Source organism: Camellia sinensis, chromosome 4, assembly GCF_055761805.1.
Source record: "Camellia sinensis isolate YWXY chromosome 4, ASM5576180v1, whole genome shotgun sequence".
In the NCBI taxonomy this organism is placed as follows: domain Eukaryota; kingdom Viridiplantae; phylum Streptophyta; class Magnoliopsida; order Ericales; family Theaceae; genus Camellia; species Camellia sinensis.
Genome location: NC_138964.1, coordinates 107,816,156 through 107,841,874, shown reverse-complemented (window position 1 = coordinate 107,841,874; position 25,719 = coordinate 107,816,156). Strand labels below are relative to the sequence as shown.

At 39.4% G+C, this 25,719-nt stretch overlaps 1 protein-coding gene and 1 pseudogene across 4 annotated transcripts in view; one reads left to right on the top strand and one right to left on the bottom strand.

Moving 5' to 3' along the window:
• Positions 1-1,562: 1,562 nt before the first annotated feature.
• LOC145789427 (putative disease resistance protein RGA1) lies at positions 1,563-4,954 on the top strand. 3 transcript variants are annotated; one of them, XM_082865894.1, is made up of 3 exons: positions 1,563-1,880; positions 1,991-3,008; positions 4,630-4,954. In XM_082865894.1, the coding sequence occupies exons 2-3, from the start codon at positions 2,086-2,088 to the stop codon at positions 4,742-4,744; spliced, it is 1,038 nt and encodes a 345-aa protein (XP_082722020.1). In that variant the 5' UTR covers positions 1,563-1,880; positions 1,991-2,085; the 3' UTR covers positions 4,745-4,954. The 3 variants fall into 3 exon arrangements, with proteins under 3 accessions (XP_082722020.1, XP_082722018.1, XP_082722019.1); XM_082865892.1 differs by having other exon boundaries at positions 1,563-3,008; XM_082865893.1 differs by lacking the exon at positions 4,630-4,954 and adding an exon at positions 4,492-4,520 and having other exon boundaries at positions 1,563-3,008.
• A 445-nt stretch (positions 4,955-5,399) lies between these two features.
• The window catches only part of LOC114258719 (thioredoxin-like fold domain-containing protein MRL7L, chloroplastic), a 64,282-nt pseudogene continuing 43,962 nt past the window's right edge, over positions 5,400-25,719 (bottom strand). The window contains exon 13 of the transcript XR_014327303.1: positions 5,400-5,803. The product of XR_014327303.1 is annotated as a thioredoxin-like fold domain-containing protein MRL7L, chloroplastic (transcript). The remainder of the gene's footprint in view (positions 5,804-25,719) is intronic.

Genomic DNA, 25,719 nt, shown 5'->3' with positions numbered 1-25,719 from the left:
GATGACTTTCGTAAGGGAGCTGTGGCATGGCAATATAAATTGCAAAAATGTGTTGCTCTTTCAACTATGGAAGTTGAATTTATTGCCATTACAGAAACTTGCAAGGAAGAGTTATGGTTGAAGAAATTTTTGCAAGAATTGGGTTTGAAGTAAAAAATGTATGTGTTTTATTGTGATGGTCAAAGTGTTATTCATTTGAGTAAAAAATCTACTTTTCATTGGAGATCGAAATACGTTGATGTGAGATATCATTGGATTTGTGATGTGTTATATTCAAAATTGTTACAACTCGAAAAAGTTCACACGGATGATAATATTTCGGATATGTTGACTAAGACTTTGTCGAGGGATAAACATTGGAAGTGTCGAACTTTGGCGAATATGATTGATAGTTCCACCTAAGTTGGTATGAGGAGAATTGTTGGGTATATCTCCTTAGTGGAGTATGAGACTCAATTGGTTTATTAAAAATATTTAATTTGGTTTCATGTTAATTATAATATTTTTTTATATATTATATCTGACTTTTGGAGACCTAATAAATATTTAATAATCTGTTTGATAACCGTTAAGACTTTGATAAAAAAATCCAAGAATCAACATTATTTTTTTGATATTGACTTTGTTTTTCCGAAAAAGTGTGCAGCGGCCGATGGATATATTTCGGTGGATGTGTGCTTGTGAGAAGGACCAATTCAGTGGTTTAATTTGTCAAGTGCTGTGAGTGTAGTTTGGCTGAAAGAAACCAACTTGAATTCTGTAGACGTATCTTACATTGAGAAAATTATGTAAAATTTTTTGTGTCATTGTTGATTTAATTTTTCTGCATTAATTTTTATTTTTATTAATTAGTTACTTGTGAGAAATCATTTATTTTTCTTAACAGTTGAAACATGGACTCATCTATTAATATAATCACTGACACTGCCAAGATGCCAGGGTAGTGCACATGAAACCAATGGGATGCAGTTTTCATGCTAAATTAACAAAGCAATGTTGAAACATTGACTCATCTATTAACATGCTCACTGATTGCCAAAATGCCAATATAGGGTGCACGAAATTAACAAAGGGAGTTCTCCATTTCCAGACTATTGTTCGCTGTGATCTAACTTACCATCAATTTTACGAATTTGTTCCTTTGAGCTCCAACTCAAAATGCGTCTTCATAAATTTTATGCATAAAAATATTATTTATAAATCATTTTTTTTTTTAAAAGGAGTCGATCATGTTGAAAAAATAAGGCCCAACTGTCTCGGTAAAAGCGCCACACCACATGTCCAAAGAACCAAAGCAATTTTGGACGCTTGCTTGTGCCTAAACAATCCAATATAATTAACTTAACAGTAGCACTGGTTCTACTCGGGAGTTAGGTAGCAAATGCAGTAAATTGCACCCATTTTGAATTGAAAATGTTATTGGTTAATTCAATTTTGATATGCGTGTAAATTCAACGATTTTTATATCAAGATTCCCCTCAAAGAAATAAAAGATTGTTTATTTCTTCGCCAGACACAATATACAACGAAAAAGCTCATCATGTAACATTGGTTGTCGGGCCTGCGGATAATTTTAATTACACATTTCACAAAGTTGTGTCCTTACGGACATTACGACTGCAGCGTCCGTCAATTTACTCATTAGGAGATGACTTTTTGTGGTGTGATCTAAGAATGTTTGGTTCACTGCGAGCTTTTGATGCATGGGGCAGAGTGAAAGAGTTGCCACCTTCAATTGGCAACTCAAAACATCTGAGGTATTTGAACCTTTCCCATTCTGGTTTCAAGCGACTTCCTGATTCAATTTGTAATCTCTTGAATTTGCAAACATTAATTCTAGACCACTGCTCGAAGCTTGAGAGATTGCCCCAGAACATGAGGTACCTGAGAAGTCTCCGACATCTTTTTCTGTTTTGGTGTCCGTTAATTGAGATGCCCCCCAAAATTGGGCAGCTAACTAACCTGAAGACATTAAATGAATTTGTTGTAGGTAAGAGCACTGATTGTAGTCTCCTAGCTGAATTGAAATGCTTGAACCTTCAAGGAGAACTTTGTATCTGCCAGCTTGAGAGAGTGAGAAATCCGATGGATGCAAAAGAAGCCAATTTAGTGGGAATGCAAAATCTTAGTCAGTTGCATCTAAATTGGACATATGGTTTGGCTGAATGTGAATCACAGGAAAATGTTGAATCTGAAGCACAAGAAAATTTTAAGTCTGAGCTAGTACTTGAAGCCCTTCAACCTCATCCAAACCTAAAGGAGTTGATCGTAAGCGGGTACAAAGGTACTCAATTCCCGCTCTGGATGAGGGGCTCAGATCTTCAAAATGTAGTTAATATCCGGCTCTTCGGGTGCAACAACTGCTTACAACTTCCACCACTTGGACAACTACCTTTGCTGCGAAGCCTTGAAATTAATGAAATGGAAGTAGTGGAGTATATTGAAAATGAATATCCTGGCGGTGGAGGATTCCCATCTTTGGAAGAACTCACAGTTTGCAATTGTCCAAATTTGGAAGCTTTGTCAAGGGAGGAGGGAAGAGAGTTGTTCCCTCGTCTTCGTGAGATACATATTGCTCATTGTCCTAAATTGAGCTTCCCGCATCTTTCGGCTCCCAAAGAATTGTCGTTGGTTGGCAAGTGCACCATGGTACTAAATTCAATATCAAATCTTAATAGTCTCACTTCCCTCACTATTTGTTATGATGACGAGACGGTTTGTTTTCCAAAAGAGTTTCTGAGGAACCTTACTCTTCTTGAGTCACTAGTGATTAGAAATTGTCGTGAACTTAAACTTTTGCCTAGAGACCTTGCAAGCCTCGTCACATTGAAGTCATTGAAGATCAAAGGATGTCCAAAGCTCGAGTCTTTGCCAGAGGAAGGGCTACGAGGCCTTGAATCTCTCCAATCGTTGCACATTATCGACTGCTGTGAACTGGAAAGGCGATGTGAGAAGGGAAAGGGGAGGATTGGTATAAGATTGCGCACATACCAGAAATCACTATTGAGGTATATGATTCTTCTTTTGCTCATTGTATTACTAGTTTGTTTACAACTGTAACATACTATATTAAATAAATAGTCAAGGGGTAACCCATTTATAAATAAATAGTTTTTAAAAAAAACTCACCAAATAATAAATTAACATTCACCTTAACGGGAAAAATATTTTATCTTTTGGTAAAAGATAACTTTGGTCCCTAAAGTATCCATTTCTTGTCATATTAGTCTCTCAAGTTTTAAATTTTGTCATTTTGGTTCTCAAAGTTGTTAATTTAAGCTATAACCAAATTGACAACTTTGATAACTAAAATGACAAAATTTAAAACTTGAGGGACTAGAATGACAATAAACGAATATTTTAGGGACCAAAACTATATTTTATTCATATTCCTGCTATCAATATAGACGGATGTTAGACCTATGACTAAATTGACTCAAATTGACAATTTTAAGGACCAAAATGAGAAAATTGAAACTTAAGGGATTAAAATAAAAAAACATCGCATACTTTAGGGACTAAATTGTCTTTTATCCTTATTCAAGAATAAAAGAAGACAAGGATTGAATATAACAAAAATAATAACCCCAAACCTTAACTTTGAACCTTAATTTTGATCAATTGCTCAACCATAATATATATATATATAGGCATATATATACATATATGTATGTAGAGAGAGAAAGAGAACAAAAATATTCAATGTGTATGAAAAATAATGAGACTTGATATATACTTCAAATAGTATTAACCATGATATTTTATGGCAAAATAAACCTATCATAAGATATTGGGTGTAATCATGCACCGGGACTTGTGTGATGAATAGTACCTCTCATGACAAACATTTATCATAAAATTGATCAGGCTTGACATGTTTTGCATGATTCATAATTTGAACTTCAATTTTCATTGTCAATCACAATTATTGGTTAAAAATAGTTACATATTTTCTTTTTCAATTGTTTTTTGCATTTTTTAAAGAAAGCTTGCCCAAAGAAAATTTTCACATTCAAGTGTATTTGAACTATTTGAATTGAAAGAATTCACCTAATGGTTGGTTTATTCAGTTCTAAACCTGGCCGAGCAAAATCTGAGCTAAATGTTCTTCTTCCAAGCTCCTTTCCATCAATATGGTCGACTGCTTCTTTAGCTTTTTTATAGCTCTCATGGTCTTCCCTACGTTTCATCTATGATGCACACATACATAATTTGTGAGAACAATCATTACGAAATGGTGGTCAGCATATCTAACCTCCAGCTAGTTCATATACAAGCAGGACAAATTAACGTAACAAATTATTTGAAGAAGGCAAATCATTTGTTTTTTTGAACCTAATTATGCTTGAAGAACATAAATCATTTATTTATTTTTAACCTGACCTATCTAAGATGGTCTATTCGGATTGGTTTTGCTTCAAAATGGCCATAAATGTCTAAAGTTTACTTTCTATACTACTGATGGTATGAATTTGTGGTTACCTATGACAGTGTGGCAAGTACCTAACCCAGGAACTTGATCGAGTCCTCCATGATTCAAAGATTGTGTATGTTTCATCTTTATAGGTTTTTGTTTTCTTATGTTTTTCTGTGTCATTGGAGGTAATATTATTGCTTTTGTAATAGCAGGTGCTGCCATGCTCTTTGGGTCACGATGGTTGCTGCTGGTATTGAAGTGGCTGTGGCATCGGATGCTTTGTTGGTGGGAAGGTTTTGGGTTGTTCATGGGTGTGAGATTATCTAATAGGAGGTGGATCAAGTCAATTGTTCTGTTATCCAACTCTGCTATGTTAGTTTCTTTTCTACAAAATAAAGATTAAATGTAGACCATATTTGTCAGTGTGTAATAATGTTCGTCGCGGTGGATATTGGGGGCTCTAGCATGCCATATGACCAGTTTTGTGCCTTTTATTGTTTGAGATGATTTGAAATTCAATTTCTGCGGATAATTATTTGTGAGAATGTTAATTTTGAAGTCTTTTTACTTGTGTCATGAGTTGTGTGGATTATAGCTTTGAATAAACTCTACAAATTAATTGTCACTGTGTATGGAACTCCACGTGGAACACAATTGCACAGGTCACACTTTATGAAGTGTTCATTAGGGGGGCGACCGCCAATGTTCCAATGCCAAGTTGGTAGCTAAAATATGAATCCCCTCTTGGATTTTCAAAGCTATAAGTGCCTAAATTAACGTGAACTTATAAGCCCCCGTGTCCCTCAAAGGGTACTAGAAACTCTGCACAGCATTTTGAAAATGTCTAAAATCAAGGAATACACAGGCCCTCAGAAATTTCCTTTCATGTGAGCCCTCTCCATACACCAATTGGTTGTGTAATGAATGCAACAAGCTAGTATTTATATTGGTACCAAAATCAAGGATTAAAGAACAGGACACAAACTATTTGAGGAAAAAAAAAAAAAAAACATGAACTCCATATTCATCTTGTTCATAAATAACAAAATTTTCAGTTTTCACACTGAAATTAACAAACAATTGCTAAATGTAGTTATAAATCTCCCCTTGAATGTACATATGAGCTAAATTTTCATGGGGTCCATTGATCTGTATGGGGAACAACATGGTAAACACAGCATCGCTAACGCAGAAACTCATTCTCTAAACCATAGCATACATATATATATAGTTATGTACAACTTTTATTCTGACACTATTCGCTATCGATTCAAATGGTAGGGATTGGTTCTTCACTCTTTCCAACGGTATTCAAGCTAGGCAGTTTGGCTGCTCCGTAATAAAAGAATGCCATTATTTTTGACAACTCATCTGCTGTTTGAATGGCTGAATACCAGGAAAAAAATCAAATATAATACAATTATTATGATTCAAGGCTGAGGCCGTGTCAAGAATATAATTTATTTACTAGAATATTTACCTTTCTCACAGTATAAGATCTTTCCAGTTTTAGTGAAGATAAGCTCTGGGAAGATGGACACTTGTAGAGCAGAGACCAAATCAAGCTCAACAACAGCATCTATTGCAACACACTGTTTGGTAGTTGAAAATAAAATAAATGTTAAAAGGTGGGATGATGAGAATAAAAAATAAGTAAATGGCTTTACTTACTCTTGGTGATGGTAGCTGACAGTTCCATATGATATTTACAGCTTTCTCCAATTCATCCCGCATCCTTTCATTTTCCAGTGGTCTGCAGAGATTCATAAGTTTTCATTAAATAATAAAAATATACTCTATAATAAATCTAGCATTTTTTGCTATAAAATCAATCATGAAAGTTTGACATCTCATTAAAAATATTCTGATAGCTTCCAATGCACCTTGGAAAATCAACACCAATAAACATCGCCAATTAATTGACCCAAGCCTTTCGAAATCAAATAACAAACAGAATTTTTCTTTCCCTTACTAGACAGTGATTGCTGTAAGCATACAAGAAATTGGGAAAGAACACTCGACTTGAGTAGTCGAAAGTAGCAATATAGAAAAGTGTGAAAGGTCAGAAGACCAATTAATCCATGTGCATTGACCCATTGGAAGTGAACTTCTATAAGTAGAAGAATGAGAAGATTGAACACAGATTCAATGTGTAAACCAGATAGCCATCAATCACATAAATTGAAAATTGGTACACAAGAAGGATAGCTGTTACCAAGGAATATATAGAAAGGTCACGGGTTCACCAAGACTAACAGGAGAAACTCCATGAATTTGTAATTAGATGCAGTATAAGGCACCAAAAGAAGAAGATCATAGCATTGCAAAAGCAACTAGAACTTCAGAAGATCATATCACTTCCAATCTGGAAAATGAGAATCAGATCCATCAATGCACAGGCATCAAATGGAGATGAGAATTACAAACCATGCTAGGAAACAAAAAGAACATGAAGCAACATTGCCCAAGACTGCTAAGACAACTAGTACTTTATATCAAAAGGCTGATGAATGTTTATCCAGTCAGAATTCAGAACCAAGATGTTCAGGGGGAAAAAAAAAAAAAAGCAACTGGAATGAGAAATTAGAGGGAAAATGGAGCAACCTCGAAAAAAAATAAAAAAAACACTGAAAACTAACCTTCTATATCGATTATGCACAAAGACAATCAAAGGACTGAAGTCCTTGAACACAGTCTCTTCCCATTCTCTGGTGGTTGATGTCTTTGATTGGACGAATGTAATTTGTCATCTTGCGACACCAATTCAATTTCACTACCATAATCCTCATCATCATCGTCCTTCTTGACATTTTTTATAGTAATCTTGTCGAAGAATTGACCCAAGCTGAAACCCCACCCATCAGAATCTTCAGGCCAATCAGGATCATCCTCCTCCACAACAAGTGGATAATCAGCCAAAAGCTTCTGCATCTTCTTCCTCCTCTTGACAAGGTCTACTTCCTCTTCGACATCCGGATTCATAGCAATCACTTCTCTAATCTTCCTGCTCCATTCTTGCCTCTGTTCCTCATCCATAAGTAAGGGATCATCATCCTCCCCATCACTCCCACTAGATGCTTCTCCATCCTTTTCCCCCCCATCATCATCAAGCTTGAGTCTTTCAGCTATTCTAGAAGCTCTTAATTTGCTTAATGTGAAACCACCAGCCTGCCTTTCATAATCAAATTCACAGGAAATATACGTCAGGAATATGCAAGCTAAAATAATCTTTATAGCAATTGATATTATAACAGAAGGGGCGCTCAGGAAGATGACTTTGGAAAGTTTGGTGATGATGTCGACAGGGGTAGAATTGTCCATCCATGAGGAAAGCACACCAGTTTTCCACCCTTTTTCATTACACTGATTAGTAGTGGTAGCTGTGAGAATATATTGTGATATATATTGTGAGTCTTCCAAATTAAACTTAGAGTCTTATTAGAGGCATGATTGTATTAGAGTCATGATAGTATTGTATTTGTATTTCCTTTTTGGTTTAGGAGTTAGGGCTATTATATTCTAAGGTCTGATTGTAATTGATACACATTGAATATATGAGATACAGAAAGCCATTTAGAAATCTTACATGGTATCAGAGCCTTGTTCGAAACCCTAAGTCCACGCCTGTTGTTCGAAGTTGTCGCCGATTGTTCGAAGTCGTCTCTGTTCTTCAGTCTTCTTCACAATCGCGACTTAGGGTTCGTGGGTCTCTCTGGTTCGTGGGTCGCGTCTTCAATCATCATCAGTAACTCGAAATCAGCTTCAGCCCGTGCTTCGTCGCGGCTCAGTTCTGGTCCTTCTGGTTCACGAACTCAGTCCCTCTGGTTCGCGAACGTCATCACCTTGCTTCTAATTCAGGTCGCAATCGTCTTCCGCGGTCGTCCACAGCCATTGCGACTCACCTCGCGATCGTCTTCAGCCATCGCGACTCCGTCCTATCTTTTGAATCTTCTCTGGTTCGTGATCTGTTGTTGGACTCGTAAAGTTGAGTCGCTGCCATTGCTAGACTTGTGAGGTTGGGTCATAGCGACATCAAGCTGCCTTATCTCTTTATTTCGACTGGTCCAGTTCTCTCTCTCTCTCACTGTTATTTGATCATCTGGTGGTATAAATATATACCTCTCATATAAACTCTGTTTTATTAAAATAAAAAATAAATAAATAAATAAACAAAAATGGACTCTTCTTTGGCCACTCAGTTATCTGTTATTGCATTTTAACCCTACAAAATTTTGGGTACACTTGAACCCCTTAGTTTTCTAGTTATTATGATGTTTCTGGCTTCGGATGAATGTGCCTACTGCCATCAAAGAGGTCATTGGAAGTATCATTGTCCCAAGAAGGGATGTTTGTCTGCTTTGTCTGTGTTTGCCTTGTCTTCTCAGTAATTACCGATTAAGTTATGCGCTCCTCCTCTGAGTAGCGTTTGGCCTCCCACCAATTCTACTGTATCTGCTCCGCTTCCTGATCCTGACTTAGCTTCCTTGACTGCTCAAATTAGTCAGTTTCAACATACATTGTGTACCTCCTAGCCATCTATATCTGTCTCTATTGTTTCCCCTCTTCATTCAGGTTTGCTTGGATTTTCTTCAGGTATTTCTTCGTCTCTCTGGCTTTTTGACTCTGGTGCCTCTCATCATATGACTCTTCATCTCTCCTTACTTCAAAATTGCACTCCTCCTCCTTTTCCTATTATTGTCAATGCTGCTAATGGGTCTGGTATGTCTATTATATCTGTTGGGTCTGTCCTACTGTCTGCTATGTCTGCTGTCTCTATTCCATTTGTTCTTTATGTTCCTCAATTATCTGTCAGTTTATTATCTATCAGTCAACTTGACGCCTCTGGTTTTGATGTTATCTTTTCCTCTTCTATCTGTTCTGTGCAGGATCGGGTGTCTAAACAGCAGATTGGGACTGGTCGTAGAGTTGGAGACCTCTATGTGGTAGAGAGCTTGCATCTACCTTTGACAACCTCTCCAACTGCCTTTTCCTCTTTTCAGTTAGATTTTCTGTCTAGTCCTTTCTACTTGTGGCATTCTAGATTAGGGCATTTGTCTGCTGACCGCTTACAGTCTTTGGCTCAATCAGGTATCTTGAAAAAAGTTTCTCCTAGTGAACTTACTGAATGTCAGAGGTGTAAACTCGCCAAGATGACAGCCTTACCTTTTCGTAAAAGCACTTCTATATCTGATATACCATTTTCTTTAGTTCATATTGATGTTTAGGGCCCTTCTCACCAAAGGGGGTTCTGCATACTCTGTGTCATTTGTTGATGACTGCACCCGTTACACTTGGGTTTATCTTATGACTCATAAGTTCAATTTCTATCAGATATACCATACCTTTCAGTCTATGATTACTACACAGTTTGGGTCTACTATTAAAGTGTTACGGTCTGACTTGGGTGAGGAATATTTTAAAACTGAGTTTTGTGAGTATTTGGCCAATTTGGGTACTATTCACCAAACTTCCTATACAGATACACTTGCCCAAAATGGTCGTGCTGAGCGTAAACACCGTCATCTCCTTGAGACAGCTAGGTCTCTTCTTCTCTCTGCCTCAGTTCCGGCTCCATTCTGGGGGGAGGCAATTCTTACTGCTGCTTTTCTTCTCAACCGTATGCCTACTCCCATTCTTTCTGGTCGGTCTCCTTATGAGGCTTTGTTCTCTTAACCTCCTAACTACTCCCTCATTCGTGTGTTTGGATCTGCCTGTTTTTTCCTTCTTTCCCGCAAAGATATGACCAAACTTAGTGCCCGGTCTGTCCTCTGTGTCTTTTTAGGTTATAGTCCTACTCAGAAAGGCTATCGGTATTACGACCCTGTTTCCCGTCGTCTTTATGTCTCCCGTCATGTTTCTTTTCTCAAACGTCTGTCTTACTTTCAGCCTCCTCCTGTCACTGCTCCAGTTTCCAAAGAGGATTTGGTTCACAATGACCCATTTCCTTCTGAGGTACCGTCTAATGAGTACATCTCCATAGTTCCTTATGAGCTTGTTTCATCTTCTCCTCTTGCTTCACCTCTGGCTACTTCTCCTCCTTCAGTTTGTTCTCCTCCTCCGTTGTTAGTTTATTTTCATCGCAAGGCTCCTCCTCCACCAGTTGTCTCTACCCCTACTGCTGATCCTCCTCCTGCTGTCGACTCTGATCCTACTACACACCGATATCCTACTCGAGCGCGTCATCCTCCAAACAGGTTAGGTTGGTCTAATACATGTTTTTCTGCTTTCTATCGTACTTTTTTGTCTGCTATTCACTCTTTTTCAGAATCTCAATCTTACAAAGAGGCATGTCAAGACCCTCATTGGGTTCACGCTATGGAAGATGAGTTGTCTGCTCTACAGAAAACTAGTACTTGGGAGCTGGTTCCTTTGCCTGCTGGTAAGAACTTGGTTGGTTGCAAATGGGTCTACAAAGTCAAGACTCATTCTGATGGGTCTCTTGAGCGCTACAAAGCTCGTTTGGTTGCCAGAGGTTTCTCTCAGGAGTATGGTATTGATTATGAGAAAACATTTTATAGCGATCCCGGTTTTTCCTTCATTGTTTAATTGTATTCCGGACTCAATTCCCTGGATGTGTTGTTGTCTTATTCCTATTTCCGTCCTTTACTCTTTGTATATGAGTCTTGGATCGTGTTGGGCAGGTTTGAAATAGGTTGGTTGTGTTTGGAAACCAAGGGTTGATGTCCAGATTTTGGGCTTCACGCTCAAGCGGGGCTTTTTATGCTCGAGCGGACTTATTTGTATATCAGTCCGAAAAATAGCTTTTGGATCACTTTTTTGGGCCAATCTCTCTCTCTCTAACTTTTCAAAGCTTATGCATGACTATACTAGATTCATCTCATTAAGTAAGATACATGTACATCAATTAGAAGGTGACTAATTATTGATGAATACACCTATATATACAATGTATAGAAGACTAATGCTAATACATTGAATGTGATGGATTCATTATGAATGAATCTTAGAGATGCATTATGTATCTATTATGAATATGTAAGATACATTAATCTATCTAATGAATTCATTAATATATAAGATGCATTCTGTATCATGAATGTATGAGATGCACTAATCTATTTAATGGAGTTCATTGAATGAATAACTTGAGACCTTCTCACTCTAGACTACAACTTCTCTATAAAATCCATCTAGCTCTAGTGTGTTTCTAGCCTAGTTCCTTTGTAAGAAAGGTAAAGTTTGGCGTGGCCTTCGTTTTGATCCGAGAAAGGTTGGGTTTGGAGAACTTTCGAGTTTCTCTCTTCTTCTCCTTGGGTTCTCCATTTGAGGTAGGGATTTCCTTGCTCTTTTTCAATGCCTCGTCTATAGATAGACATGTGGTAGTTTTGTATTGCATGAAAATCATATCCATATTGGATTTGTTTGGAAATCATGACGGGGAAACCTAGGGTTGGTTGTTTGAGAATGAATTTGTTATCATTGATTGTTATTTGGGCTATTTGGGAGGTAATCTAGCATGATATTGTTGAAAGAAGAGAAAACCTTAAATTATATTTTGATTTGATAAATTAAAATCGAACATGGTTGGACAATGTTTGTAAATTACTATTGTTAAAGTGGGTTGTATAAAAGTGTTAATGGCTTAGGGATTAAGTATGTCATTGGGGTTAATTTGAAATGAGTGTATTGGAATAAGATGAGTCATGGCTTTATTATCCATGGAATTGGTTTTGTAAAATGAAAAAATGGATTTGGTTTTGTGAAATGGGAAAAGTGTTTTTGGAATAAGTGGTGGAACACGTTGACTTGGAAAATTATGAAAGTTGATCTTGAAAATGGAAGATGAAATGTTAACTCTATGTGAGTCTTGGAAAATAAATATGAGTATTGAACTATTGAATCATGAGTGTTGAATACACACATTTGGGGGTTTTATCTCTAACTATCGTACCAATGTCGTTGTTGGGTTTAAGATCGCTTGAGAGTTGAGTCTCTTTTAATAGGTGTACTGAATACACGCATCTAGAGGTTTTGTCCTTGGTCATCAGTGGAGGATGGCATTGTTGTGTTGAATCATTGTGTATGTATTACACTTATTGGTTGTGCTTTGTTATATTGAGATGGTTGGTGTTATATACCGCGCTTAGAATGAGGGGTACCAGTGTCTTCCAACTAGCGCCTGGAGAACTTGGACTAGGTACCATTACCTTCCAGCCTGTGTCTGGAGAATGTGGACTAGGTACCATTATCTTTCAGCTTGTGTCTGGAGAATTTGGCTAGTCATTTGTTGTATGGTGTATCCTTAACTTACCGTGCTTATGGCAAGTAGAGTAGAGCTTTTATCATCATTGTCTCAGTGTATCTGAGTATGTCATGAGTTACGATGGTTATGGTTTTGAAAGGCCAAGTTGCCTTATTTGTTGATTATACACATGTTGATGATTTGTTATTTCCCTTTTTACTAAGGCATGCATGTATAGATGTGAATGTGTTGGGAACCAACATAAATAATATTTTATGTTATTTTGGAGAGTGGGAAGGAATTGTATATTTCTGAATATGTTTTAAAAAAGGGAAATTGGTTGTAAGAACGGAAAATGGGGGAAAGTAATGGGCTTGGTGAAACTGTTTTCTAGAATTGTTATTGAAATGAAAGTTTGGGAAAGAGGGGTAATGAAAAGAAAAGAAAGGTCAATCGGTTTCAGTGTTGAATGAAATGGCTGATTTTGAGAAAAGTTCATACTTATGTATATTTTGTATAAATTGCCACATTACTATTCTAGTATGAGATTGAGCATTCATGATCATAGCTATCTGTAAGTTGTAATTGTTGAGGACCATGTTGAGATCCCTACTGGACTATATGTTCATCCCACGTTGTTGAATCTTTTTCAGGTGATAATCAGGATGTGCTACAAGATTTTGGATCTTCATATTTGTTGGCCACAGGGCCTCTTTTGTGTTGACGGAATGCCATTTATGAAAAAGGATTATACCCTTCTTCTTGACTCTTTAATGATGTAAGCCCAAGGGCAATTTATTTCGTCTGCTCATGTTGTATTTAATTTGCATACGAATGAGAGAATGGTTATTCATTTCTACTAGTCGAACATTTGAGTTTATTTCTGCATGTGATCTCTGAACTTGAATTAAAGTAATGAATTTGGTAATGATTTCGAGTAATAAAAAGTGGGGCGTGACACATTTGCTCCTGTTGCGCAGATGACTACTGTCCGTACTTTGATCTCTGTCGCTGCTATTCGTTCTTGGCCTCTTTATCAGATGGATATTAAGAATGCTTTTCTTAATGGCCATCTCACTGAGGAGGTTTACATCCATCCTCCTCCTGGTCTTCCCCATTCCTCTGGCCAAGTTTGTCGTCTTCGGCGTGCTCTGTATGGTCTGAAGCAGTCTCCTCATGCTTTGTATGATCGCTTTCAGACTGCTGTTACCGAGCTTGGGTTTCATTGTTCTTCTTCCGACTCTGCTTTATTTCTGAGACATACATCGGCTGGTTTTGTTGCTCTCTTACTCTATGTGGATGATATGATCATCACTGGCTCTGACTCTTTTGCTATCTCTGAGGTCAAGCAGCATCTCTTCCGCACCTTCGAAATGAAAGATCTGGGTCCATTACGGTATTTTCTTGGTATTGAGGTTGCTTCTTCTCCAAAGGGTTATTTTCTGTCTCAAGCTAAGTATGCTAATGAAGTCATTCACCGTGCTGGTCTTACCGATACTAAGATTTCTGATACACCTATTGAGCTTAATGTGAAGCTTAATTCTACTGATGGTGTCCCTCTGGATGATCCTACTTTATATCGCGAGCTTGTGGGTTATTTAGTTTATCCGACGGTCACTCGCCCTGATCTTGCTTATGCTGTTCATGTGGTTGGTCAATTTGTTTCTGCTCCTCGCTCTACCCATTGGACTGCTTTGGTTCGCATTCTTCACTATCTCAGGGTACCATATTTCAAGGCTTACTATTGTCCTTTACTTCCTCTTTGGACCTGATGGCCTATGTTGACTCTGATTGGGCTGGTGATGTTACTGATCGCAAGTCTACGTCTAGTTTCTGTATTTTTCTTGGTGATTCCTTGATCTCTAGGAAAAGTAAGAAACAATCAGTCGTTGCCCGCTCTACTGTCGAAGCTGAGTATCGTGCTATGGCTCATTCCACTGCTGAGATTGTTTGGCTTCGTTGTCTTTTGTCTGATTTGGGTGTCTCTCAGTCTTCTCCGACCTCTCTCTATTGTGACAATCGCAGTGCTGTTCAAATTGTCCACAATACTGTCTTCCATGAGCAGACAAAACACATTGAGATTGATTTTGTTCGCCAACATCTGCAGTCTGCCTCTATCTTGCTTCCTTTCATCCCTTCAGCTTTGCAACTTGCGGACTTCTTCACCAAGACTCACACTACTGCTCGGTTTCAGTTTCTTCTTAGCAAACTCTCCGTGTTTTCTGCTAAAACACCTTGAGTTTGAGCGAGGGCGTAAGAATATATTGTGAAACATATTGTGAGTCTTACAAATTAAACTGTGAGTCTTATTAGAGGCATGATTGTATTAGAGTCATGATAGTATTGTATTTGTATTTCCTTTTTGGTTTAGGAGTTAGGGCTATATATATTATAAGGTCTGATTGTAATTGATACACATTAAATATATGAGATACAGAAAGCTATTCAAAAATCTTACAGTAGCAGCAACGGAATAAAAAAGGGAATCTTTAAAATTTTTCTCTTTCAGCGGATAAGAGAAAAAAAATATTCGAACCCAATCTTATGTTGTAGCGCCATTTCTTTATAACAACACAAAGCAAGAATAAGTGAAGACTACAAAGTTATACATATATTTATATATATATATATATAGAGAGAGAGAGAGAGAGTATAAATTCAAAAAAAATAAGGAATAAACAAATCAGCAACTGCATGGCTAAAAATTCCAAAACTCTAACTCTTAAAAAAAGCAAATATATCAAAATCACCACCACAAAAAAAATATATATTAAAAAAAAAAAAAAGAACTCTTTCTCTCCAACATTCATACAAGCGCAAACCTAGGCCACCACTACCAAAAATGTCTTACGCTGTGGTGGCGCCGCCCTGTTTCCCCACTGTGAGGTCGATGGCGAACTGACCAAGGCAGAGAGCAAACATGAAGAAGTTGGCTAACACGAAACGAAACAGGAGCTGCGTTAGAGCAGCAGTGAGGTTTGATGGAGAGATGAAGGAGGTTCGGTGGCAGTGCGTAGAACCGCCTACACTCTACCATTGCTAATCCTCTTGATTTCAAACTTCTTGCATCAGGTAAACTGATAGGAACTGTTCTGTTAGACAGTTGTGGGTAGTTACTCTGTTAGGCAGTTGTGAGTGTGGGGTAGTTATTCTGTTACGGGATCTGTTACGGGAAAGCGGATTATAAGGGGGGAGGGAGTTACAGATGGGAGGAGGTTGTATTTTCTTTTGTTCTTCTTTTCTTTTTTTTCTCTTATTGTAAAACTCCATGGAAGAGTTCTTCCTTTCGTTTGATGAGAATTAAATAACAAAAGCTGAGTTTTCCTTTCTAATTTTGAGATTAATTGCTAGAAGCTTATCAGTGGTATTAGAGCCACCGTTCTTCGGACTTGGGGCAAATCACTTCAGTAATGGCGGACGATACACGATCTCAAGATATCAAACGAATCGAGGATGCCATTCGGCATCTAAAAGAAAGTTCGGATAAATAGGCGGAAGCCATGGCTGGAATCAAGGATCTGGTTTTACCTTTGAACCTGAAGTACGAGCAAATCGCAGAAAAGGTGAGTTCTTCTTCTTCGGTTCCTCCGATCATTCCTACACAAGAACCCACCAATAATCCAAATCAGTGGCACACTAGATTCGCCAAATTAGATTTCCCAAAATTTTTCAGTGAAGACCCTGAGGCTTGGGTATACAAATGTGAGAAGTTTTTCGAATTTAATCCGATCGATGAAACACAAAAAGTGCGATTGGCTTCAATACACATGGAGGATAGGGCTATTCATTGGTTTCGATGGTATGAAAGGACCCATGTTCTCAGATCTTGGAGGGAATTTGTTGGGCCCTGGTTGATAGATTTGGAGATAGCTTATTTGATGATGCCATGGGACAACTATCGAAATTGAGACAGATATCAACAGTCCAAATCTACCAAAGAAAATTCGAAAAATTGGCAAATAAAACAAATAGGTTATCAGAAGAATTCTTTGTTAGTTGTTTTATAAGTGGCTTGAAGGATAAAATCAAGTCAAGAGTACAGATGTTTAGGCCAAGAAATGTGTCACAAGCCATGGGTTTGGCAAGGTTACAAGAGGACAAAATTGAGGCCTTAGCTAAGAAGAATAGAGTTTATTCCAAAAGCTACAGTACTGTAGACGTCCCCGAACGTCCCGAGAGGGAAATCCCGTCTCGTTCATTTGGGCTTACTACAGTTCAGGACTCCATGTCACGGTCCTATATCTAATCTCGCAGAGTGCAATGCAAGACCGATGAATCATCAAAGAGTCCAAATCCAGTAAATCATTTTTGAAAACAGACTTTTTTGAAAGAAGTGTCAAACATGGACTGCTTTGCCAGATACAGAGTCGCCACCTAAATATTTTATTTTGGGGAATTTAGAAAACCCTGACTCGTTTGCCTAAGGTCACGTGTCTGTCATCACCAAAGTTGCCTCGGCTTGGGAACTTGGGTACGATTGGGGAAGGTCAGCTATGAGCACCCCCGCTCGCCCGATCTGAAGATCGGCCTCTACTAACCATGATATCTTGTTTTGAAAACGTTATGTGTTCTTATTCCGATTAATTAGCTAATCTTACTATGTGATGCGCACAATACAAAAGTATAGACTAGATCGCCGAATTTGGAACAAAGCATCGCATATCCGTTTGTTTGGAAAATGGTTTGAAATTTGCTACTCACGAGTAGGCTAAAACACGGATTTTCAATGAGTTGTTCCAACTCAAACAATCCAACCTTCACCTACAGGCGTTCAGGCAGATATATCACATAAGCACATAGCCACATGGTAAGTATGCTGTCATGTTAACATCCACACTCATGCGAGAGCTAAAGCACAAATACTTACAGTATACTCCAAACCAAAACAAGAAACTTGTTAGCAATCAAATGTATGATCCAAGTCCATGTTAAGTGGCTAATGCAGCGCATACAAAATGCAATCTAGAATAGGCTCAGCCAATCCTAGGATGGCATATGGAATGCAACAAGTAACATGTATTCAAGTTAGATTTGAAATACTATGCAGTTAGCATGATGCGCCAAGCCCGGTGCATGCAAGACAAATGAATGGATGCACGCATGTATAGCACAAGGTATGCTAAATTAAATATGACCTAATACTAACCATCAAAAGCAGGTAAGTAAAAGGGAGAAAGAAGTGGGGGTTGGAAGACATGCACACACGCACCCACACTTATTACACATTCGCCCTCGCTTGGAGGAACCAAAAGAATATACAAATTAATTAACCTACAAGCTAATTAATTAAATTATACAACACTTAACTAATTAACGAATCAATTAAGCTACTGAAAGTAGTAAAGGGCCTCGGGAAGAGGGATGCACGCATGCTCGGATTGGCTTCGCCCGGAAATCCAATGCCATGCACAAGCTGCCTCTGTTTACCCTGCTCTGCTCCTCTGAAGATTGCACAATTCCCAAGGAACACTCCCTGAACACTGTGGAGGGTCATCGGCCAAGGAGGAACACCACAGGCCATAAGGTAATGGTCATCGACCATTTATTGAGCTCTCGGCCATCCATAATTGGTCAATCGGCACTATATTCAGTCGACCGGCCAAATTTGTCTGCAGAAACCTGTTTTGACAGCAGTAAAGGGCAAAACATAGCATGGCAATGTATTTCAAGTGAATGTATGCACCAACACCCTCCTTATTATGTTCGTGACTCAAAGGAGGATGGTCTTCAACCCTCGGACCACCAATCGCGCATTTCAATGCGTGATGGCCTAAGATGCCAAGTTGTGTATTTTGATTTCAAATGGAATGCAAACTAATTAAACACATAAGGCCCAATCTCTATCACTTGATCAAGAGGGAAGGCATGCATGCCAAATGCAACCTAAGCATGTTAGCTAAGTATGCAACATGAGCATGCAAGCAAGCAATGTGCACTAAGCACTCAACCTAAGCAAACAAGCATGCAAGGCATGGAACAACTATGCTAATGACAAGCATACAAGATGCGATTAAAACATGCAAGTATACAAGACATATAACATATTAAGCAACTTGACCAAGGAAATGCATGCCAAATGCAAAGTGTTTCAAGCATGCCATAACATGCGATAGGCCAAATATGCAACAACACACAAGGCAAACATGCAACCACATGCAAGGGAGGGACTTACACCAAGATGGATAGCTCTCTACTAGGTCCAAAACAGTGGCCAAAGGCCAAGGAAACGAGGGCCAAAACACATACAATCATGCATGCAAGCATGGTCCAACACTTAGGCACATAGAAGCAACTTTTAAGCATACTTAAAAGGGGATAAACATGGACATATGGCAAGCATACTAAGCTCTGAAATCATGTTATAAAAGGTGCCAAACCAAGTAAACAAGACAAGCCAAGCATACAACTATGGTACAAGGCCTAAGGCTCACCAAAGGGGTATTAAACTACACTTAGCAAAACCAAATATGACATGATTTGAACAACCAAAATCAGAGTTTTAGCATGTTAAAACAAAGCCAAAACACATTGACATGGCATCTTAGAGGCCTAAACATGATGGCATACGCAATGGCACATTCATGGAGCATGAAACACAAACCCTCTAAGGCCTTAAAGGAACATTAAATGCAAGCATACGAGCATCCCATGGGGACTGAAATGACATGTTAAGTGGTTCCAAACCACTTAAATGATGCAAGCAATGCATGCTCAACACTCACACACCCAAGGCTAACAAGCCAAAATGCAAGGTGGCTATACAAGGCATCTCATGGATGGCCAAAACAACCACAAACAGACCTTAAGCATACTAAAACATGCACAAAGGCTTCACAAAGCTAAGCCAAAATAAGTAAGCATAGTGGTCTAAATGCTAGGCACATGTTAAGGCAATTTCATGACATTACAAGACAAGTATGCAAAGCAAGCATGGTGTGTCCAAACCAACTTAAAACAGAGGTAAAACATGGAAAAATACTACCAAATACCCACTAAGACATGGCCAACATGGTCTTAACAAGATGCTCACACATGAGGCTAAAATGGCCAATATTGAAGGCAGCAAGTAGAAGGGATGGCCCTCTCCTTCTTAGGACCTTAAAGCACCATCCCCACCACTGAAATCCCTCAAGATTTCAATGGTGAGGAGGCCCAAACAAGGAGGTCCCAGAGCTCACCAAAATAGCACAAAATGGAGGCCAAACAAGACCTATGAGGGATCAAACAACCCCAAACACCAAAACAACCTTAAATAACTATTTTAAGCAAGTAAAAACAAGACTTTTATATGTTATACACTAAGCTCAAAAATAGATGCAAGGTAGGCAAAAAGACTATGCAAAAATGGGGTATTTAAAGGTAAAGTTCTTACCCTTGTAGACCCCTTCAAGAACAGCACTCCAGCTGCTTTCCTTAGGTCCAAACCAGCTCCAAAACTTCAAGACCAACCTATTGGCTCCTCAGCAACCAAGATAAGGTGTAGAACTAGGTGTTTGTGCACAAAAATAAGAACAAACACACACAAAGGCAAAAGGAGAGGGAGATATAGAGATAGATAGATACACTATGCAAACTCTAATCTCAGAGCTCTCTTTTTAACTTCTGGAACCCTTTAGGAGGGAGGAGAAGGTCTCCTCTTTAGAGGTGTGCGCGGTGCGGGTCGGTGCGGTTTGAGAGAAAAATAAAAACCGTATGGCGGGTGGCGGATTGATAAAAATGTCACTAGAATTTTTCATTTTCCTTATCAAAAATCGACGGTTCGGTTGGCAAATAATGGCGGATTTGCCTTGGCGGTTCGGGCGGATTAGCGGTTTATAAAAAATATAATTCAAATTACAAAACTTAAATCAAAGAGTAAAAAAAGGACGAGAAATACCGTGATGTTAAGCATCTTGTGAAGTTTTCTTCTGATGCAGCAAGTGTAGCAACAACATGATAATATCAACGATTATGCCATCAGTTCATTACAAGCATCTGTGGAAGCTACAATGATCATATACAATACATAAAATTCCCTTCGAGCAGTAATGTAATACTATATTCTAAGGTATAAACAAGCAAACTTAAGTAAAAAAGAATTTTTAAAATCTTATAAAACATGATTTAATAACGGTGCGGGTCAGTGCGGTTTGGAAGAAAAATAGAAACCGGCGGATTGATAAAAGTGTCACTAGAATTTGCCATTTTTCTTACCAAAAACCGGCAGTTCGATTAGCAAATAATAACGAATTTGCCTTGGCGGTGCGGTTCGATGCGGTTTTGGCGGTTTCGGCGGTTTTGGCGGTATTATGCACACCCCTACTCCTCTTATAGGGGATCACTCTTGCAAAGCTTACAAAACAAGCTAAGCAAGAGTGAAATCCCTCCATACACGTGTGTGGAGGGGGTGCAAAATGGGTGCCAGCTATCACAGCTGGCACAAAATATCTGCCGAAAGCAGATGCATAGTGGTCGGCCAACCAAAAATAACAAATTGGCAAAAACAATGGTCGGTCGACCATCAACAGTGCCGACCGGCCAAACATTTGGCCGATGGCAACAAACAGTGGCCGGTGGCCTCAAGCCATGGCCAGTGAGGTGTGGGGATGGCCAACAAGCCATTCCCTGCTCTCCAAAGAAAAAAACATAAGTGTTTGGTGCAAAACCAAACACAAAACAGTCGAGTCGAGAGATCCTGAGGCAAGGCGCGTGGCCGAGACCTCCGGGAACTCAAGACGAACACAAACATGGATGATCACCAAGTGTTCAAACGGTGACGTCCAAGTCTTGAGGACAGTCAAAAATGGGGTGTCTACAGTTGCCCCTCTTTGACAGAACTCGAAAGTCATAACAATGACAGGAGTGAGTGTCAAAGCCCAGAGACGACCCATTTTTGACATGGCCGAAGACTTAGACAAAGCATGCAAGACAATAAAGATATGCGCCCGAAGGCGGGGGCAAAATGCAATTGACAATGCACAAAGCCGAGCATAACTTATGATCATGCAAAGAAAGCTGTAACGAAGCATAACATGCAACAGTTTTAAGCAGTCAAACACCAATCCAACTACATTACAATGTAGAAAGGATGTAAGAGAATTATTCAATTCTCGATATGTCTCACATGGAGAATACAATACCTGTGCGGCTCGCCTGGTTGCACCAGCTTCAAATGAACCGTACATACAATATCGCACCTGAAAGAGAAAGAAAACTTAACAGGTACGATATCGTTAGCAACATGCATAACAATGCAATCTAAGCTGCGTAACGACGCAAGTGAAGGAGTGCATGACAATGCAACTCGTGTGACAACGCATAACAATGCGGAATGGATGCAAAATGATAATGCTATATATACAAAACTATGTATAAATAATGCAAATGATGTGCAATGCAATTGAAACATGATCAAACCATAAGCAGTTCAAACCACATAAATATCATGTAGATGATGGAGATGCAAAGTCCGTCTATCATAGAAAAGGTGCCGACACCCTCAAACCACAATACCAGCAGTGGAATAGGCTCATACACATACAGAACTATGAGTTGTGTAGACGGACACAAGATACACGTAATTGGGTGGGATGATATAAGTGAGGCATGCTCTGCTCAGGAGAGATCGTGATCCTAAATGCTAGATGCAAAACACTACACTACAATGTAATGAATGAAATGGATATGGTGTGCGACCAAAACATATCTTGCCTAGGAAAGACATGGACACAAACAAGCCACGTTTAACACAGAAACGATGCCGTCACCCACAACACTAGGTGCGTACACATAATATCATAACTGTGCTTCAACGCGAAAAGTATAGGCACATACCAGACCAAGCTCAACATGGAAAGGCGCAAGCCGTAGATGGATGTGATGCAGTGAATGCATGCAACTACAATGCAATACAATGAATGCATGACAATGTGCTATTTACAATGAAACCTACATATTAAATGATGCAGTAGAGAAATGCATGACAATGCAAATTGAGGAAGAATGCACTACAATGCATGTAAGGAAAGATGCATGACAATGCAAGCTATGTACAATGCAATATTTACTAGATAAAATGCAATGGATGCAGTGGATAAGGCCTGCGGCCAAACCGGATCTTGCCTAGGAAAGGCATGGACACATACAGACCACGTTTAACACAGAAACGGTGCCGTCACCCACAACACTAGGTGCGTACACATAATATCATAACCGTGCTTCAATGCAAAGAGTACGGGCACATACCAGACCAAGTTCAACATGGAAAGACGCAAGCCGTAAATGGAGGTGATGCAATAAATGCATGCAAGCTATAATGCAATATTTACAATATGCAATGGATGCAGCGGATAAGGCCTACAGCCAAACCGTATCTTGCCTAGGAAAGGCATGGACACATACAAAATACGTTTAATACAGAAACGGTGCCGTCACCCACAACACTAGGTGCATACACATAATATCATAACCGTGCTTCAACGCGAATGGTACGGGCACATACCAGACCAAGCTCAACATGGAAAGGCGCAAGCCGTAGACGGGGGTGATGCAGTGAATGCATGCAAGCTACAATGCAATATTTACAATATGCAATGGATGCAGCGGATAAGGCCTACGGCCAAACCGTATCTTGCCTAGAAAAGGTATGGACACATACAAACCACGTTTAATACAGAAACGGTGCTGTCACCCACAACACTAGGTGCGTACACATAATATCATAACTGTGCTTCAACGCGAAGAATATGGGCACATACCAGACCAAGCTCAACATGGAAAGGTACAAGCCGTAGGCGGGGGTGATGCAGTGAATGCATGCAAGCTACAATGCAATGTATACAATATGCAATGGATGTAAATGTAATATTTACTGTGATGCATGACATATGCATTATTTACAATAAAATGCATGACATATGCATGTTGGTTTTTTTGCTTTTTTTTTTTTTGAAAAATGCATGAAAATGCAAATGGAGGAAAAATGCATGATAATGCATGTTTTTGTTTTTTTTTTGTTTTCATTTTTTTCGTAATGCATGCAACGTGCGTGATAATGCATGTTTGTTTTTTTTTTGTTTTTGTTTTTTTTGTAATGCATGAAAATGTGAATGCATGTTTGTTTTTTTTTGTTTTTGTTTTTTTTGTAATGCATGAAAATGCGAATGCAAATGAAACGAGTGTGTGACAATGCACGTCTTTGAGATGCATGACAATGCACATGATTTTGAATGCACAACAACGCGCGTCTTTTGAAATGCATGACAATGCACAATGAATTTGAAATGCGCGACAACGCGTGGCTTTTGAGATGCATGACAATGCACATGATCTTGAATGCGCGACAACGCATGGTAAGGAAGATGCATGACAATGCATGTAAGGTGCACATGACGATGCGGCCTAAAAAAGATGCGTAATAATGCGAGCATGATATGCGCTACAATGCACAAGGTGTGTGCATAACAATGCGAGTGAGGGATGCATGACAATGCAACCTAAGATAAAATTTGCCAAGAGTCGTTCGGGCACGACAAATACCAAAGGACTTGCACCTTCAGAGGATTTAAGGTCTCCTAGACCGAGCGTATTTAAGGTCTCGCCAGACCGTTGCTGGGGATGCATAATAATGCAAGTCGGCGTGCGCATGATAATGCGTGTATGCATGCATAATGATGTAATGCATTTGAAGTAGTTTCCGAATGTTTGCAAGATACAAAAAGGATACGAAAAGGATACACCCTTGCACGCATTCGAGTGCTACGCACAGAAAACACAGTCTGAGGTCAAAACGGAGTCCGGTAGAGCTTCAAAAATGCATTCTCTTGCACTGTGTTGAGAAATGGAGGTCCCAAACCACATCAAAGACATAAACAAAGGTGTAGGAGGTTCACCGGCCACAGGGGGAGTTCATCGGCCATCCACCGGCCACCAAAAAAAGTCCACCGGCCATCTATTTGGCCGATCGGCCAACAATGTGGCCGACCGGCCAAATATGCCTAAATCGGGGCAGTTTGGTCAAATTGGCAGAGGTCTTTAAATATAGGGCTTCTAGCCCTATATTTCTCACTTCCTCTTACTCGAAAATTCTTCCCCTCTCTCCCTAGATCATTTTCCTCCTTCCTATCCTCCGTTTTCCTCGGTTTTAGGGCCCATTTCATCGTTCGATTTGCGAATACCTTCATGTTTCGAACATTTTAAACCGAACAAATCTTTGTTTCGGTGTCCTTTTCTCAATTTCCACCACTCAGGGTTTGTTTCCCTCGAGTTTACCTCGATCTCTGTGCCTTTTCCGTACCCTGACCTTTCCGGCCATTTTTTCCCCTCTCGGGGTTGACTTTTCAGTTGACTTTTCACATTCTTACCCGATTTTCACTCTTTCGGCCATTTTCGCACCCTCGAGATAGCGGACGACATTCCAGGTGGCGGGGCTCCCCCGGAGATAGATATGGACCCAGAGGCCGAGCTCTTGCCGCTTCAAATCCGGCCGTTCAATCCGGCGGCCTACAGACCGGCGATTCATGTGCTGCCTCCTGACGAACTTCGCCAGTTCAGGAGTTTTGACAGGAGGGTGCCACCAGAGCTGCTTCTGCGTGAGCCAGAGACGCACCTTTCATATGGCGCTTCCGAGGTATATTCTTTCCCGTTTCATTTTTTGCAAAGTAGAATACCTAACTGCCATAGTCGATTCTGCCTTTAACTGTATGATCCGGATACACCGATATACTATATGTTGTAATTGATTGTGAACACACCTGCATTCGATATCTGTTTGAATTGGAACACGCGCATACACACTGTATTTGCCCTAAACCACTCAAACGCCCTGACACATCATACATTGTAGTTCACTGTGAGCATACCGGCACCCAATGTCTGTTTGCATCTGAACACGTGCACACACGCTGTATTGTTACCAATTCTAAATGCTCTTCAAAACTGTATATTGAATATTGCTTCGCAACTGTTTGCTTTTGAATACAAGGAGATTCCCATGCCTTCCGGGGGTATGGGAATGTTGCTGCCCACTGATGGTACATGGAGCTATCGACGTAGTCCGTCACATTATCGACCAGGCCGGCTTCGGCGCCTTTTGCAGGGGACTCTCACGCCTTACCGCGAG

Excerpts from the sequence above, each read along its gene's own strand:
- LOC145789427 (XM_082865892.1), top strand. The coding sequence starts at position 1,675 with ATGTTTGGTTCACTGCGAGCTTTTGATGCATGGGGCAGAGTGAAAGAG. Across the intron at positions 3,009-4,629 it reads TACCAGAAATCACTATTGAG|GTGCTGCCATGCTCTTTGGG; the intron begins GTATATGATTCT and ends TTGTAATAGCAG.